Genomic DNA, 15,161 nt, shown 5'->3' with positions numbered 1-15,161 from the left:
GTGCTGCAAAGATTCACCAGGATGTTGCCAGGAATGGTGTGTTTCAGTTTTGAGGAGACACTGGAGAGACTGGGCTGGTTTTCCTTGGAGAAAAGGATGCCAAGGTGGAACCTAATAGAAGTATATATAAGTATGGGAAGTTAGATAGATTAGATAGCAGGAAACTTTTCCTAAAGCCGTGGTGACAAAAGTTAGGGAGAATGCATTTAGGGTGGAGAATAAGAGGCTTAGAGAGGATCTGAGGAGAAATTTTTCAGTCAGAGGGTGGTTGGAATCTGCAACACAGTTCCAAGGAATTAACAGAGGCAGGGACTCACAACATGGAAAAAGTATCTCAACAAGAACTTCAATACCAAGGCATAGAAGGCTATGGACCAAATGCTGGCAAAGGGATACTTGACAGCATTAACAATGATGACCGGAGAGCTTCTTTCAGTGCCGTCTGACTGTAGATTTGGAGAAATCAGAGGAGACAGTGTTGGTGCATCTCTCCAGTGTCTGGAAGTGATTGTGGGATGGAGACAAGAAAGGTTGAAAGAGTGTTGAGACAATAGCATGACCATACTTGACATTGGTTTGCAGAGCAATGGGTCTGTTGTGAACCATGAACCTTGTTGTCATGTGAACAAAGTCACTGGGGAGAAGCACTGGTGGATAGGAAGTAGTCTCTTTATTCAACAAAATGAGACACAGCAGGCATCATATTGACACTCCTTTTGGAGGAAGAGGCCTGCTCGACTCAACACTACAGGGCATTTTATGTAGTGATCAAAGGCCAATTCTGTATTTACGATGCATCCACAATGCTTCCTTTGAACTACATGCAAACATCACACGTCCCACTTCACACCCACACCACAGACATCTAAATGCATTTTAATAAGCATTGTTTGGTCTTCCCAGTAATTGTGATTCATGGCGTTTAGGAACCTATGGTTCAGAGTTGCATTTTAATTTTAATGTACAGTCCATATTCAGATTTGAAGATTGGTGGCTAAAGTTATTTGCCATATGTGCTAACCCCAAAACACCCTAAGAAATTTATCACAATCATGTTAGAAGGAGAAACATCAAAGGCAGGGATGGGTGGAATCCACACAATGAAATGGAGAGCAGCTATTTGGTCATGGGGAGGAATTGAGGAGGACCCGAGTAATGACTTTCCCCGTGAGAGACAGCAAGCGGGTCCCCCATATTACAGCAGTCCATTTTGTCTCCTTTCTTAAAGATAGTCACAGTACACACTGCTCCTGGCTGTACTCTGGTTTCTACTAAAATTCTAAAACATGGCAGTGAAGAACTTGAGTCACAAATCCACTATCTCATTGTCCATAATTTGGAAGGGCAGGGTGTACCAGAGAACCTCAGAAATCCATAATTGTGACTGTCATCTGACAGTGTAGTAAGGCACCAGGAGTGTCCAATTCAGGTTTCTGGAGTAAGATTTGAACCTGTGTTCTTCCATCTCAGAGGTGAGTAGCTAGACCATTGTTAACACATTGCTCCAACTTCACAATCTTTACCTAACCGTAAAATTGTTGCAGAACTATTTTAATATATTTAGTTTTAGTTTATGCCTTTGTCCTCTATAAGGAAAAGTCACAACAAATTTTATGACAAATGTCAGTGATACTAAATCCAATTCTGATTTCTGAGTCCTGCCCAAACTCTAGGAGTCAAATGATCTGCCCATGATAGATAAAACACAGTAAAGCATTAACCACCAGCCTGGTGTGATCATTGTGAGTGAACTTGCTGGTCCTTGCCAGCTGAGGTCTGAGCAATGACTTTGAGCACCCTTACAGGTGATGGCATGACACAGCAGAATGAGAAGATGCCTGGTGCACACTGGCCATTTGTCTAGGACTGAGAGATGCAATGGTTTAATGTGACTTTTACTTTCTTTTACAGGGTTAACTGTTATAATGCCCTTCATGCTCAGGCACCTTTTGGAGGCTTCAAGATGTCTGGAAATGGAAGAGAAATGTAAGAACATAACACGTTATGTATTTGTTTGAATTGCAGTTCTGTGGTTGTCAGTTGTTCCCAGTGTTAGGGTGTGCTGAATATACTGAAACTTCTTCTCTCACTATAGACATCTGAGGGCAGATACCCCTCTTCCTTTCTTTTACTCTTCTCTTTGGATTTTGGTCTTTGAATGAGCCTTTTTGTTCTCAAACAAAATAACAGTAGCCATGCACTTTACCTGAGTGTAGAACTCCTGTGCCAGAAAGGCAGGGGTTCCCAACCTGGTGTCCATGGCTAAGGAAGGTTGGGAACCCCTAGTGTAAGGGAAAGAGCAGGTATCCTAATGGAACAGGAGTATAGTGTCCTAAAACATGATGAGTTGGTGGTGGTTGGCAACCGTCTGTCTCAAAGGACAATGGGTGATGACACTCATCACCTCAAGCCTGGGCAGAAGGTATGGAGATCCTGAGATGCCCAGTCATCAAGATCCCCCTCTCGGCCTCACCTGAGTAGTCCAAAGGGAAATGAAGCAGTATGTTTGACACCAGCTAGGCCACGGGAGCTGCTGGAAGGATGTTCAGCCACGTCCAGCCGTCTTTGGGGCTCCACTCCGGATTTACTGTCTGGGTTTACTCCCGTAGCCTTTGTCTCTTGGGTCCGATGAGTTGGTACATTCACAGATTAGACTGCTGGAACAGGCGAGATCCCCACCTCTCAAAATGAAAGGAAGCCATTAGTGAAGCAGCTGAAGATGGTTGAACCTAGGTAGTACTTGAGGATGGAGTGATTGATTATTTATTTATTTACTCACTGGCTTATTTATGTATCTATCTATTGATTGAGATACAGTGCAGAATAGGCCTTCCTGGCACTTCAAGCTGTGCCGGCCAGCAATCCCCAATTTAACCCTAGCCTAGTCACGGGATAATTTACAATGAACAATTAACCTACCAACCGGTAGGTCCTTGGTCTGTGGGAGGAAACCGGAGCACCCGGAGGAAACCCACGTGGTCACAGGGAGTACGTACAAACTCCTTCTACTGCGATGAGGTCCTGGACTGGATGATGGATTCCCAGAAACCACAGCCATCTTCCCTTATGTGATGTGTTTGACTCCACAATTGGAGAGCTTTCCCTTTGAGACTCCCGGGTTATCTTAGTACCACATCTACTTGAATGCTGCCTTAATGTCACAGGTAGTCACTCCAGTTCCACATCTGGATAAAGACTGCAGAAACTCAAACTTGCATTGGTGAGCAGGTTATTGTGAGACAGTGCCAGATAAAAATAAACTTTGCCTTTCACTTTGTAGGTTATTATGGGAATTTTTACTTAGTGACACTCAGATGACTGGATCTGGCCTGTTGTTTGTGAAGGCAAAATAGTGGACTGCTTTCCACTTTGTCAGGCAGATGTTGGTGTTGCAACTGTACAGGAGCAGCCTGGTTAGAAACATAGCTGGTTCTGGAGTGTGTGGGTCTTCAGTCCCATAATTGTAACCGGTACTGACAGCCATTTCCTGATATCACATTAAGTGAATCAAATTGGCTGGAGACATTCTCCTGTAACATGGGGAACTCAGAAGAGATTGAGGTATGGCCATCTGTTTAGCACTATCTGGAAGCATTTTCCTTACCGTTCCCCGACGTGGCCCATGATCGCTGAGCAGGGGGATGGTCCACCCATTACGGGTTTAATTTTCCACCACTCTTCATGAATAGACAAGGCAGAACTACACAGCCTCAGTACTAATTTACAGATATCTGTGTATGCTGCGCCTACAGTATGTACAGTAGTTCTGTGTTGCAGCTTCACCCGGATGGCATCTCACCACGAGGAGCATCAAGTCTGCCCCCCGCCCCCCGTCATACCCTTCCACAACACTTCACAGTAAAGGTGGAATGAGGGACGTTCTGGGACATGAACTCACATATTGTTGTGGATGAAGTCAAATAAATTTATTGCTTGTGTAGGTCCATAGACCCACTTTGGCATTAAAATCATACCAGGCTCAGTCAACTCGGTCTGTGGTGATGCCACCTGGTCACTCTGAATGATAGACATTGAAGTTCCCAACTAGAGAGAATTCCATGTCCCTGCTCCTTTCAGTGCTTCTCCCAAGTTTCGTTCAACATGGTTCACCAGCTGAGGGAGACAGGAGGTGGTAATGAGGAGGCAGCTTGGGACCAAGTATCATGTAACAAGACTTCATGGGATTTGAAGTCAATGTTGAGAACTCGCTCTTACCTGTAAACTCCTGTTCTGACCCTCCGTTGGGTCTGCCCTGTTGGTGGAACGGGATGAGGCCAATGATTGTGATGGAGGTGGCTGGCATGCGATTGCAATTACAGGAACAGGTCGTAGACCCTGAAGACCATAAGATATAGGGGCAGTAGGCCTCTCGGCCCATTGAGTCTGCTCTGCCATTCAATCATGGGCTGATCCAATTCTTCCAGTCATCCCCAGTCCCCTGCTTTCACCCCATACCCTTTGATGCCCTGGCTAATCAAGAACCTATCTGCCTCTGCCTTAAATACACCCAATGACTTGGCCTCCACAGCTGCTCATGGCAACAAATTCCACAGATTTACCACCCTCAGACTAAAGTAATTTCTCCACATCTCAGTTCTAAAAGGACGTCCTTCAATCCTGAAGTCATGCCCTCTAGTCCTAGAATCCCCTACCATGGGAAATAACTTTGCCATATCTAATCTGTTCAGGCCTTTTAACATTCGGAATGTTTCTATGAGATCCTCCCCCCCCCCCCATTCTCCTGAACTCCAGGGAATACAGCCCAATTAATCCATACAGGGCTCTAAAGATTGTTAGAAAACATATGCTGTGGAATTCTCTGCCCAATGAAGCAGTAGAGTCTACCTCGGTAAATATATTTTAAGACAAAGATGGATAAATTTTTGCATAGTGGGGGAATTAAGGGTTATGGTGAAAAGGCAGGTAGGTGGAAATGAGTCCATGGCCAGATCAGCCATGATCTTATTGAATGGCAGAGCAGGCTCGATGGGCCAGATGGCCTACTCCTGCTTCTATTTCTTATGTTCTTATGCTTGTTATGATGTATAACTTCCCAAGCTACCTACTGGTTGCAACTCCCCTTTGGCTTAAGCTGGGAGCCAGCGAAGTGGAATCAGTTGGTGGGTTCCCATAATAATGCACTTTGCAAAGTGTCCATTGGTTGACTCCCTATATGTAGCTCCTTCACTGCCAAGTATGGGCTGAAGTCCTTGGGGCTGAGGAACCTGTACCTTGTATAGGGCCTCAACATGCTGAAGGCTGTTGTGTTTCTTGACCTTCATTGCCGCCTTTTGCAGATGTTATTTTACGTGTCAGTGTACGGGCGAAAGACGTGCCTGAGTGCGTTTCATGCTCTGACCTCTGACCACTCAGTAGAATCTTCACTTCAGTCTCAAAACTGACACTGTGGAGGTGAAACCTACCAGGGATCAGTCTGCTGTTGCCAGGCTGAATACCGACAGTGAGGGATCTGTCATTGCTAAAGCCACTGCTGGAAAAAGGTGGTGCTGGAGATGGCTACTGTCTAAAGGCAAAAATATGCTTGCTCTCTGTCAGCCTTACTGGTGATCATACTGGTTCTGGACATGGGAAGCTTCAGAGTTTGGGGAGTGGCAATTTAACTGCCCACTGCACCCAAGGGAACAAACACACCACAGCACTCACAAAGTAGCTGAAGGTGACAGGGCCCTGGACACCATTTAGAACAGAGGTGAGGAGGGATTTCTTTAGCCAGATGGTGGTGAATGTGTAGAATTCATCGCCACAGACTGCTATGAAGGAGGACAAATCACTGGGTATGTTTAAAGCAAAAGTTGACAGGTTCTTGATTGGGCCCTGGAATAGAACATAGAACAACTACAGCACAGTGCAGGCCCTTCGGCCCACAGTGTTGTGCTGACCTTTTAACCTACTCTGAAATCAATCTAACCCTTCCCTCCCACATAGACATCCATTTTTCTATGCATATGCCTACCCAAGAGTTTCATAAATGCCCCTAATGTATCTGCCTCCACCACTATCCCTGGCAGGGCGTTCCACACATTCAAGGCTCTCTGTGTAAGAAACCTAGCTCTGACATCCCCTGTAGATTTTCCTCCCATCGCCTTAAAATCATATCTCCTGGTAGTATCCATTTCCACCCTGGAAAAGTAGTCTAAAGATTAACTTGTGGCTTGAGTCAATAGTAAGGAAGGCAAATGCAACGTTAACATTCATTTCGAAAGGATGAGAATATAAAAGCAAGGATGAAATGTTGAGACTTCATAAGGCATTGGTCAGACCGAGTTTGGAGTATTATGAGCTGTTCTGGGACCCATATTTAAGAAAGTTTGTGCTAGCCCTGGAAAGGGTTCACAAGAATGATCCTAGGAATGAAAGGGTTAATGCGTGAAACACTTTCCATGGCTTTGGGACTGTACTTGCTGGAGTTCAGAAGAAGAAGGGGTGATCTCATTGAATATTGAAAGGCCTGGATAGATTGGACATGGAGAGGATGTTTATAAAACTGGGAGAGTCTAGGGCCAGAAGGCACAGCTTCAGAACAGATGGATGTTCCTTCAGAACAGAGATGAGGAGGAATTTCTTTCGGTAGATGGTGGTGAATTTGTGGAATTTATTGCCACATACTTCAGTGGAGGAGGCCAAGTCATTAGGTAAATTTAAAGCAAAGGTTAATAGGTTCTTGATCAGTATTGACATCAAATATTACAGGGAGAAGGCAGGAGAAAGGGGTTGAGAAGGAAAATAAATCAGTCAAGTTGGCAGAACAGACTTGATGGGCCAAATGGCCTAATTCTCGCTTATGGTATCGCATACTCTAGGATAATGCCCAACAATGAAAGCTGGAGCACAGTATTAAGTAGGGTCTGCATAAATTAAATACAGAGATGTCATCAAATGATTATTGAAAAGATTGGGTCAGTAAATTGCTCTTCCCAGCCACAAGCATCTTGCCCCCTTTCCCCGGGAGGAGAAGCAATGCAGCTGGGAATAACGAATGTCTTGTGTGCATTGCGCAGGACTTGCACTGGACCAGCTCCATTCCTGAAATAGAATGGGTGTAGTTCAGGTCTGGAATGGGATGAGCTGGATTTCTCCTTGCTGAAGGCCTAGAGCGCACAGATTTAAGGTGAGCGGACTAAAGTTTAAAGAAGATATATGAGGCATTTTTTTTTACAGAGAGCGGTAGATGCCTGGAATGTGCTGTCAGGGCAGATGGTAGAAGCAGCTACTATAGCAATGTTGAGACACACACATCGACACATAGGAATATAGGCAATGTGCAGGAAGGTAGATTCAACTTTGTTTGGTGTGGTTGGTACCAAGGCCAAGGGCCCTGTTCCTGTTCTGTGCCGTATTATGTTCAGTCAATGTGGTAAGTGGAAATCCCACTAGAACAAGATTTCATTTCCCGGCCAGCAAGGAACTGTTGGGTCAACTCCAGAGTTCAAGGTTGGGGATCTGCTGCAACTGCTAAAGCTTTTGCAACTCACTTACTGGAAAGATGGCCCGTGAGTCAATCTTAATTCCTTTTTGTCAAGGACTGCCTTTTGCCGGACAGAGTAAGTATCAATCTTAACTTCATCATTTGGTGGCATCTCCGGTTTTAATTTCTGTAACCATTCGCCCCCAGCCCCACCTTTAAACAGTGCTGCAGTTTTCATTGTAGGGCGTTGTCCCAACATACACTCTGTGTAAGCTTCTATCCCCACTGCCTTTGGTACTGAAGTCCCACCATCTGTTTTTCTGCCTTAACAGCCATTTCTGAGAAAATTAATTAACAAGGGAAAGATATGTGCCAAGCTTGTCAGGGGCTCTCAAAACACTCAAACAAAAAAAACGTTTTGTCAATTCTGTTTTGATATTTATTGTTGAACTTTCTTTCACCATCTGTTCGAGCAGCAACTTTCAGATCACCACAGTTCAGTGTTTTAAAAAAACTCTTTACAGTACCCAAAACAAAAATCTGCCTTGCTGTCCACTGAGAGATTGTGCTTCAATGGTGTTTTGTAAACACACGCCGGAGCCAAGAGGCCAAGCACTGCACAAACCCAGGGCACAAGGCACACAGTACCTCAAAGATCTTTGGCTGAATATTTTAACAGAGCATTCTCCTTTTGCCTCTGTGTTTCACTTAGTTTCTTGCACCACTGAAAACTTACTTACCTCTGTTGACCTTGTGATGTCATACAAATTCTAAATAAACTCAATGCTTTACAGAATAACAGTTAGGGATCCGTAATTTTGAACAGCAGCCAGAAGGCACCAAGTATTCCTCTGAGATTTGACACAGAAGCTTGCACCTTGCAGTCATTCTCCTGCAGAGACAATCTGTGAAGGTGAAAGCTATCCTTGTTTACCCTCCCACCCACCACCCCCAGAGCACAGAAAATACCTTCTGCATGATCCTATCACTGCCTTTATCTTACAATACAGTTCACCTTTAAACATTGAATAGCCAGTTCCTTTTACTTAATCAACAGGCAGTAATCCAGTGTGATTCTGTGTCTGTACCAGTCTCATTTGGATTGAGCTGAATTAAGAAATTCGACCTTATTTTTTTGTTGGTACGTATAATTAAACCAGTGAAACCTAAATGCATCAGTTGCTTTGCATTGTGAAGATTACTGCTACACTCACAACACGCTGGAGGAACTCAGCAGGTCGGGCAGCATCCGTGGAAATGATCAGTCAACGTTTCGGGCCAGAATCCTTCGTCAGGACTGAAGAGGGAAGGGGCAGAGGCCCTATAAAGAAGGTGGGGGGAGGGTGGGAAGGAGAAGGTTGGTAGGTTCCAGGTGAAAAACCAGTAAGGGGAAAGATAAAGGGGTGGGGGAGGGGAAGCAGGGAGGTGATAGGTAGGAAAGGTGAAGAAGGAATAGGGGAAAGCACAATGGGTAGTAGAAGGAGGCGGAACCATGAGGGAGGTGATAGGCAGCTGGGGGAGGGGGCAGAGTGAAATAGGGATAGGGGAAGGGAGGGGGAAGGAATTACCAGAAGTTGGAGAATTCTATGTTCATACCAAGGGTCTGGAAACTACCTAGACTGTATATGAGGTGTTTCTCTTCCAACCTGAGTTTAGCTTCATCATGGCAGTAGAGGAGGCCATGTATGGACATATCTGAATGGGAATGTGAAGCAGAGTTGAAGTGGGTGGCTACCGGGAGATCCTGTCTATTGTGGCGGACGGAGCAGAGGTGCTCGACGAAGCAGTCCCCCAATCTGCGTCAGGTTTCACCGATGTAGAGGAGGCCGCACCAGGAGCACCGGATGCAATAGATGACCCTCACAGACTCACAAGTGAAGTGTTGCCTCACCTGCAAGGACTGTTTGGGGCCCTGAATGGTGGCAAGAGAGGAGGTGTAGGGACAGGTGTAGCACTTACGCTTACAGGGATAAGTGCTGGGTGGGAGATCCGTGGGGAAGGACATGTGGATCAGGGAGTTGCAGAGGGACCGATCCCTGTGGAAAGCGGAGAGGGAAAGATGTGCTTAGTGGTGGGTTCCTGTTGAAGGTGGTGGAAGTTGCGGAGGATAATGTGCTGGATCCGGAGGCTGGTGGGGTGGTAGGGGAGGTCAAGGAGAACTCTGTCCCTGTTGTGGTGGTGGGAGGATAGGGTGAGGGCCAAAGTGCGGGAAATGGAGGAGATGCGGGTGAGGGCTTCATTGATGACAGTAGAAGGGAAACCACGATCCTTAAAGAAAGAGGACATTTGAGATGTCCTGGAACAGAAAGTCTCATCCTGGGAGCAGATGCAGCGGAGACAGAGGAACTGGGAATAGGGAATGGCATTTTTGCATGTGGCAGGGTGGGAAGAGGTATAGTCGAGGTAGTTATGAGAGTCAGTGGGCTTGTAGAAGATGTCAGTGGACAGTCTGGCTCCAGAGGTGGAGACCGAGAGATCAAGAAAGGGGAGAGAAGTGTCCGAGATAGACCAAGTGAATTTGAGGGCTAGGTGGAAGTTTGAAGTAAAGTTGATGAAATTGACGAGCTCAGCATGGGTGCAGGAAGCAGCACCAATGTAGTCGTCAATGTAGCGAAGGAAAAGTTGGGGAGCAGTATCAGAATAGATTTGGAGCACAGACTGTTCCACATAACCAACGAAGAGGCAGACATAGCTGGGGCCCATGCGAGTGCCCATAGCTACACCCTTAGCCTGAAGAAAGTGGGAAGAGCCAAAAGAGAAGTTATTGAGTGTGAGAACCAGTTCCGCCAACTGGAGGAAGGTAGTGGTGGTGGGGAACTGGTGAGGTCTATTGTCCAGAAAGTAGCGGAGGGCTTTGAGACCTTCTTGATGGGGAATGGAGGTGTATAAGGATTGGACATCCATAGTGAAAATGAAGCGGTCGGGACCGGGGAACTGGAAGTTATTGAAGAGGTGGAGGGCATGGGATGTATCCTGGATGTAGGTGGGGAGGGACTGAACTATGGGTGACAAAATGGAGTCCAGGTAGGCAGATACAAGTTCAGTGGGACAGGAGCAGGCAGAAACTATGGGTCTACCGGGACAGTCAGGCTTGTGGATCTTGGGGAGGAGGTAAAACCAAGCAGTACAGGGTGTGGGAATAATGAGTTTAGTGGCTGAGGATGGAAGGTCTCCAGAGTTGATAAGGGTGGTGATGGTGCGGGAGACAATGGTTTGATGTTTTTTGGTGGGGTTCTGTTCCAGGGGTAAGTAAGAGGAGGTGTCAGAGAACTGCCGTTTGGCCTCAGTGAGGTAGAGGTCCGTCCGCCAGGCTACTACGGCACCACCTTTGTCTGCGGGTTTGATGGTGAGGTTGGGATTAGAGCGGAGAGAGTGGAGGGCAGTGCGCTCAGAGGGAGTGAGGTTGGAACAGGAGAGAGGAGTGGTGGAGTGGAGGCGGTTGATGTCTCAGCAACAGTTGGAGATGAACTTTACTGCTCCTTGGCTATACCATTATTAAGCAGGGTACTCACAAATTTACAGAGGTGTGCCTGATCTTTGACACCAATAATTAGTGAACCAAATTAACGTTCAAATATAATTTAGCCTATTATTTTACCACAAATTTTTAAAAGCTTGCTCATTAGCTGAGAATGACGTCCTGTGCAAAGAATTTGCTCATATGTTTCTGCAGCTGTCTGACAGAAGCAGTAGGAAAAAGTGATGTCTATTGATAATACAATTGTGGCAGGGTGGAGTAGGTCTCTGCCAAAGGAGGTGTAAGACACTCCTTCCATCTGCTAGCCTGCAGGCCACCCTTGGGTGAGGTTTAGCACCTGCTTAGCGCCTCTTCAATCGAGGTCACATGAAGGTGGTGGATGGTCGGATGAGCAGCTGGTGCAGATCACAAATCCTGATTATGTGACCACCGACGCCAGGCAGACAATCTCTAAAGAGTATTGATAAAGGCTGGGGTCATCCATCTTGTAAAGACGCACTGCCCAGAAGAAAGCAACGGCAAACCACTTCTGTAGGAAAATTTGTCAAGGACATCCAGGGTCATGGAAAGTCCATGATCGCCAACGTCATACAACATGGCACACAATGAATGAATTGATAATATACAGAATAATTCAATGTTCCAATGTGAATATTGGCCTCAGTATTAGCCACCTGTAAATGGTTATATGCTAAATTAACCTTCAGTAGCTATTGTCACCTCCTTCCTTTTGATCAACAGGCTCACAGCTAAAGGGAGCTGCAAGGGTCTCGGCTCAAAACGTTGGCTGTACTCTTTTCCATAGATGCTGCCTGGCCTGCTGAGTTCCTCCAGCATTTTCTGTGTGTTGCTTTGGCATTTTTTAAAATCAGTGTTAATTTTACAAACTGCGGATCAGCAGCTGAGAAATCTCCAGCAAGTGAGTTTGTCCTTCTAGAACACAGTGCTGCTTCTTTCTGGATGTATTCTGTAAAGTTTAGGGGTGAGTTGGAGGGGCAGGGGACAGAGTTAAATGGGCAAATAGTGTGCAGCTGGTTTACTCATTGAAGCCATACATAATGAAAGGAAATAAGGAATTATGGATTTAGATACCAAGAACAGAAGGTGGTGGAACCATTCAAATGATTCTGAAAATCATTTATTTATTTATTGAGATATGGTGTGGAATAGGCCCTTCCTGGCCTTTGAAATGCGCCGCCCAGCAATCCCCCGATTTAATCCCAGCCTCCGTGTCATCCAGCAATCCTGATTTAATCCCAGCCTCCGTGTCACCCAACAATCCCGATTTAATCCCAGCCTCCGTGTCACCCAGCAATCTCCTGATTTAATCCCAGTTTCCGTGTCACCCAGCAATCCCCCGATTTAATCCCAGCCTCCTCACCACCCAGCAATTCCGATTTAATCCCAGCCTCCTCACCACCCAGCAATCCCGATTTAATCCCAGCCTCCGTGTCATCCAACAATCTCGATTTAATCCCAGCCTCCGTGTCACCCAGCAATCCCCTGATTTAATCCCAGCCTCCATGCCATCCAGCAATCCCGATTTAATCCCAGCCTCCGTGTCACCCAGCAATCCCGATTTAATCCCAGCCTCCGTGTCACCCAGCAATCCCGATTTAATCCCAGTCTACATGTCACCCAGCAATCCCGATTTAATCCCAGCCTCCATGTCACCCAATAATCCCGATTTAATCCCAGCCTCCGTGTCACCCAGCAATCCCGATTTAATCCTAGCCTCCATGTCACCCAGCAATCCCGATTTAACCCCAGCCTCCATGTCACCCAGCAATCCCCTGATTTAATCCCAGCCTCTGTGTCACCCACAAATCCTGATTTAATCCCAGCCTCCGTGTCACCCAGCAATCCCGATTTAATCCCTGCCTCCGTGTCACCCAGCAATCCCGAATTAATCCCAGCCTCCATGTCACCCAGCAATCCCGATTTAATCCCTGCCTCCGTGTCACCCAGCAATCCCGAATTAATCCCAGCCTCCATGTCACCCAGCAATCCCGATTTAATCCCAGCCTCCATGTCACCCAGCAATCCCGATTTAATCCCAGCCTCTGTGTCACCCACAAATCCCGATTTAATCCCAGCCTCCTCACCACCCAGCAATCCCGATTTAATCCCAGCCTCCGTGTCATCCAACAATCTCGATTTAATCCCAGCCTCCGTGTCACCCAGCAATCCCCTGATTTAATCCCAGCCTCCGTGCCATCCAGCAATCCCGATTTAATCCCAGCCTCCGTGTCACCCAGCAATCCCGATTTAATCCCAGTCTACGTGTCACCCAGCAATCCCGATTTAATCCCAGCCTCCATGTCACCCAGCAATCCCTTGATTTAATCCCAGCCTCTGTGTCACCCACAAATCCTGATTTAATCCCAGCCTCCGTGTCACCCAGCAATTCCGATTTAATCCCAGCCTCCATGTCACCCAGCAATTCCCCGATTTAATCCCACTTTCCATGTCACCCAGCAATCCCCCGATTTAATCCCTGCCTCCATGTCACCCAGCAATCCCGATTTAATCCCAGCCTCCATTTCACCCAGCAATCCCGATTTAATCCCAGCCTCTGTGTCACCCACAAATCCCAATTTAATCCCAGCCTCCGTGTCACCCAGCAATCCCGATTTAATCCCAGCCTCCATGTCACCCAGCAATCCCCCGATTTAATCCCTGCCTCCATGTCACCCAGCAATCCCCCGATTTAATCCTAGCCTAATTGCAGGACAACTCACAATTGCCAATTAACCTACCAACTGGTACATCTTTGGACACTGGAGCACGCGAAGGAAATCCGCGCAGTCACGGACAGAACATACAAACTCTCTACAGGCAGTGGCGGGAACTGAACACGGGTCACCTGTAGGATAAAGCGTTGTGCTAAACTATATCGTGCCCTCCCCCACCCCCCACTTCCAGAGCTGGTGACGGGCATAAAGAATTTCACTGCTACAGATTTCAAATTGGTTCTGGGTTTCACAGTAACAAATTTTGTTGAGATCCTTTAAGATGATGCCTGGCTGGCATTGACATTTGCTGTGTTGTGCACTACAGGGGTGAATATGGCCTGAGCGAGTACACAGAAGTGAAAACCGTCACCATCAAAATCTCACAGAAATGCCAATAAACTGAAGTGCGATAAACAGTGAAATGGTTCCAGAAGAAGTCTGAAGAAAAGCTGAAAGAGAAAGAAACAAAAGGACACAGAGAAATTCGTGTTTTATAACTGAGCAAAATGCTTAAGTTCTTAAAAAAAATTCCTGACTTTGCACAAAGAAAGTATTTTTTTATTTCCTTCAGAACTTGTAGATTTAATCAGATATTAACAATTTACAGTAACTGTACCCAGATACTGAAGGAGACTGTCTATTTTCTTCATATATACGACACTGGTTATTGGCAAATGCACCATCACAGGCGAACCTCTCAGTTTCACACTGGGTATCATTCACTGGGAGATTTGCCATCAGAGCTAATCTGCTTACTCATAACTAATCAACAACCTGCCTTTACTGCAGAACAGCACTTCAAAAAACTTCCCAGAGGGGCAAAAAAATAATTGCAGTCTATATGTTTCCCAGATTCCCAATGGGCAAAGCTCAGTATCAGGTCTGCAACTTTAAAAGGTAATTTTTTTAACATATAATTCTTAAACAAAGAAACAAATGTACCCTAACCCTTCTACATCTCAATGTTGGAGTGAATATGTTGGGTTTAACCCATCAGTAAAATTGTTATTTGGCTCTATGGTGGTCATTTTGCTTCAATTGCAAGTAATAAATTTTGAAACATCACATTTTCCAGCAGAAAATGCCTTGTGTGTTGATGTGTGTTTAATTGATCAATTCTGTAGCCATGTTTCGTTATATTGCTTGAAGTACAAGAATTTCCTTTCTACATTGAAATTACTATTCAATTATAACATTATAACAAGAGTACAAGAAACTCTCGATGTACCTGCACTGATAAAGGGATTGAGGAGTAAAGAGAGATCATTCAACACAACAAAGATGTTCCTTTCTTCATCTAGCTAATCAGGGAATGTTAAAATGCTTTTCTACAAATAAGTTTCATATTCATGTAACACACATCAAAGTTGCGGGTGAACGCAGCAGGCCAGGCAGCATCTCTAGGAAGAGGTACAGTCGATGTTTCAGGCCGAGACCCTTCGACCCTTCATATTCATGTGATCAGCCACAGAACAGATTAAGAAGGTACAACATCACATTCCTGATGAAGGGTCTTGAACAG

The 15,161-nt window shown here is 45.8% G+C and overlaps 1 protein-coding gene across 1 annotated transcript in view; it reads left to right on the top strand.

The window, feature by feature from the left end:
- aldh1a3 (aldehyde dehydrogenase 1 family, member A3) overlaps window positions 1-14,711 on the top strand; it is a 127,176-nt gene extending 112,465 nt beyond the window's left edge. Inside the window, exons 12-13 of the mRNA XM_063066521.1 lie at window positions 1,912-1,986; window positions 13,965-14,711. Of these exons, the coding sequence (XP_062922591.1) occupies window positions 1,912-1,986; window positions 13,965-14,037 (148 nt within the window). The 3' untranslated portion in view covers window positions 14,038-14,711. The remainder of the gene's footprint in view (window positions 1-1,911; window positions 1,987-13,964) is intronic.
- Window positions 14,712-15,161: the final 450 nt, after the last annotated feature.

This window comes from Mobula hypostoma, chromosome 13 (genome assembly GCF_963921235.1).
Source record: "Mobula hypostoma chromosome 13, sMobHyp1.1, whole genome shotgun sequence".
In the NCBI taxonomy this organism is placed as follows: domain Eukaryota; kingdom Metazoa; phylum Chordata; class Chondrichthyes; order Myliobatiformes; family Myliobatidae; genus Mobula; species Mobula hypostoma.
This window is presented reverse-complemented; position numbering and strand designations above follow the sequence as displayed.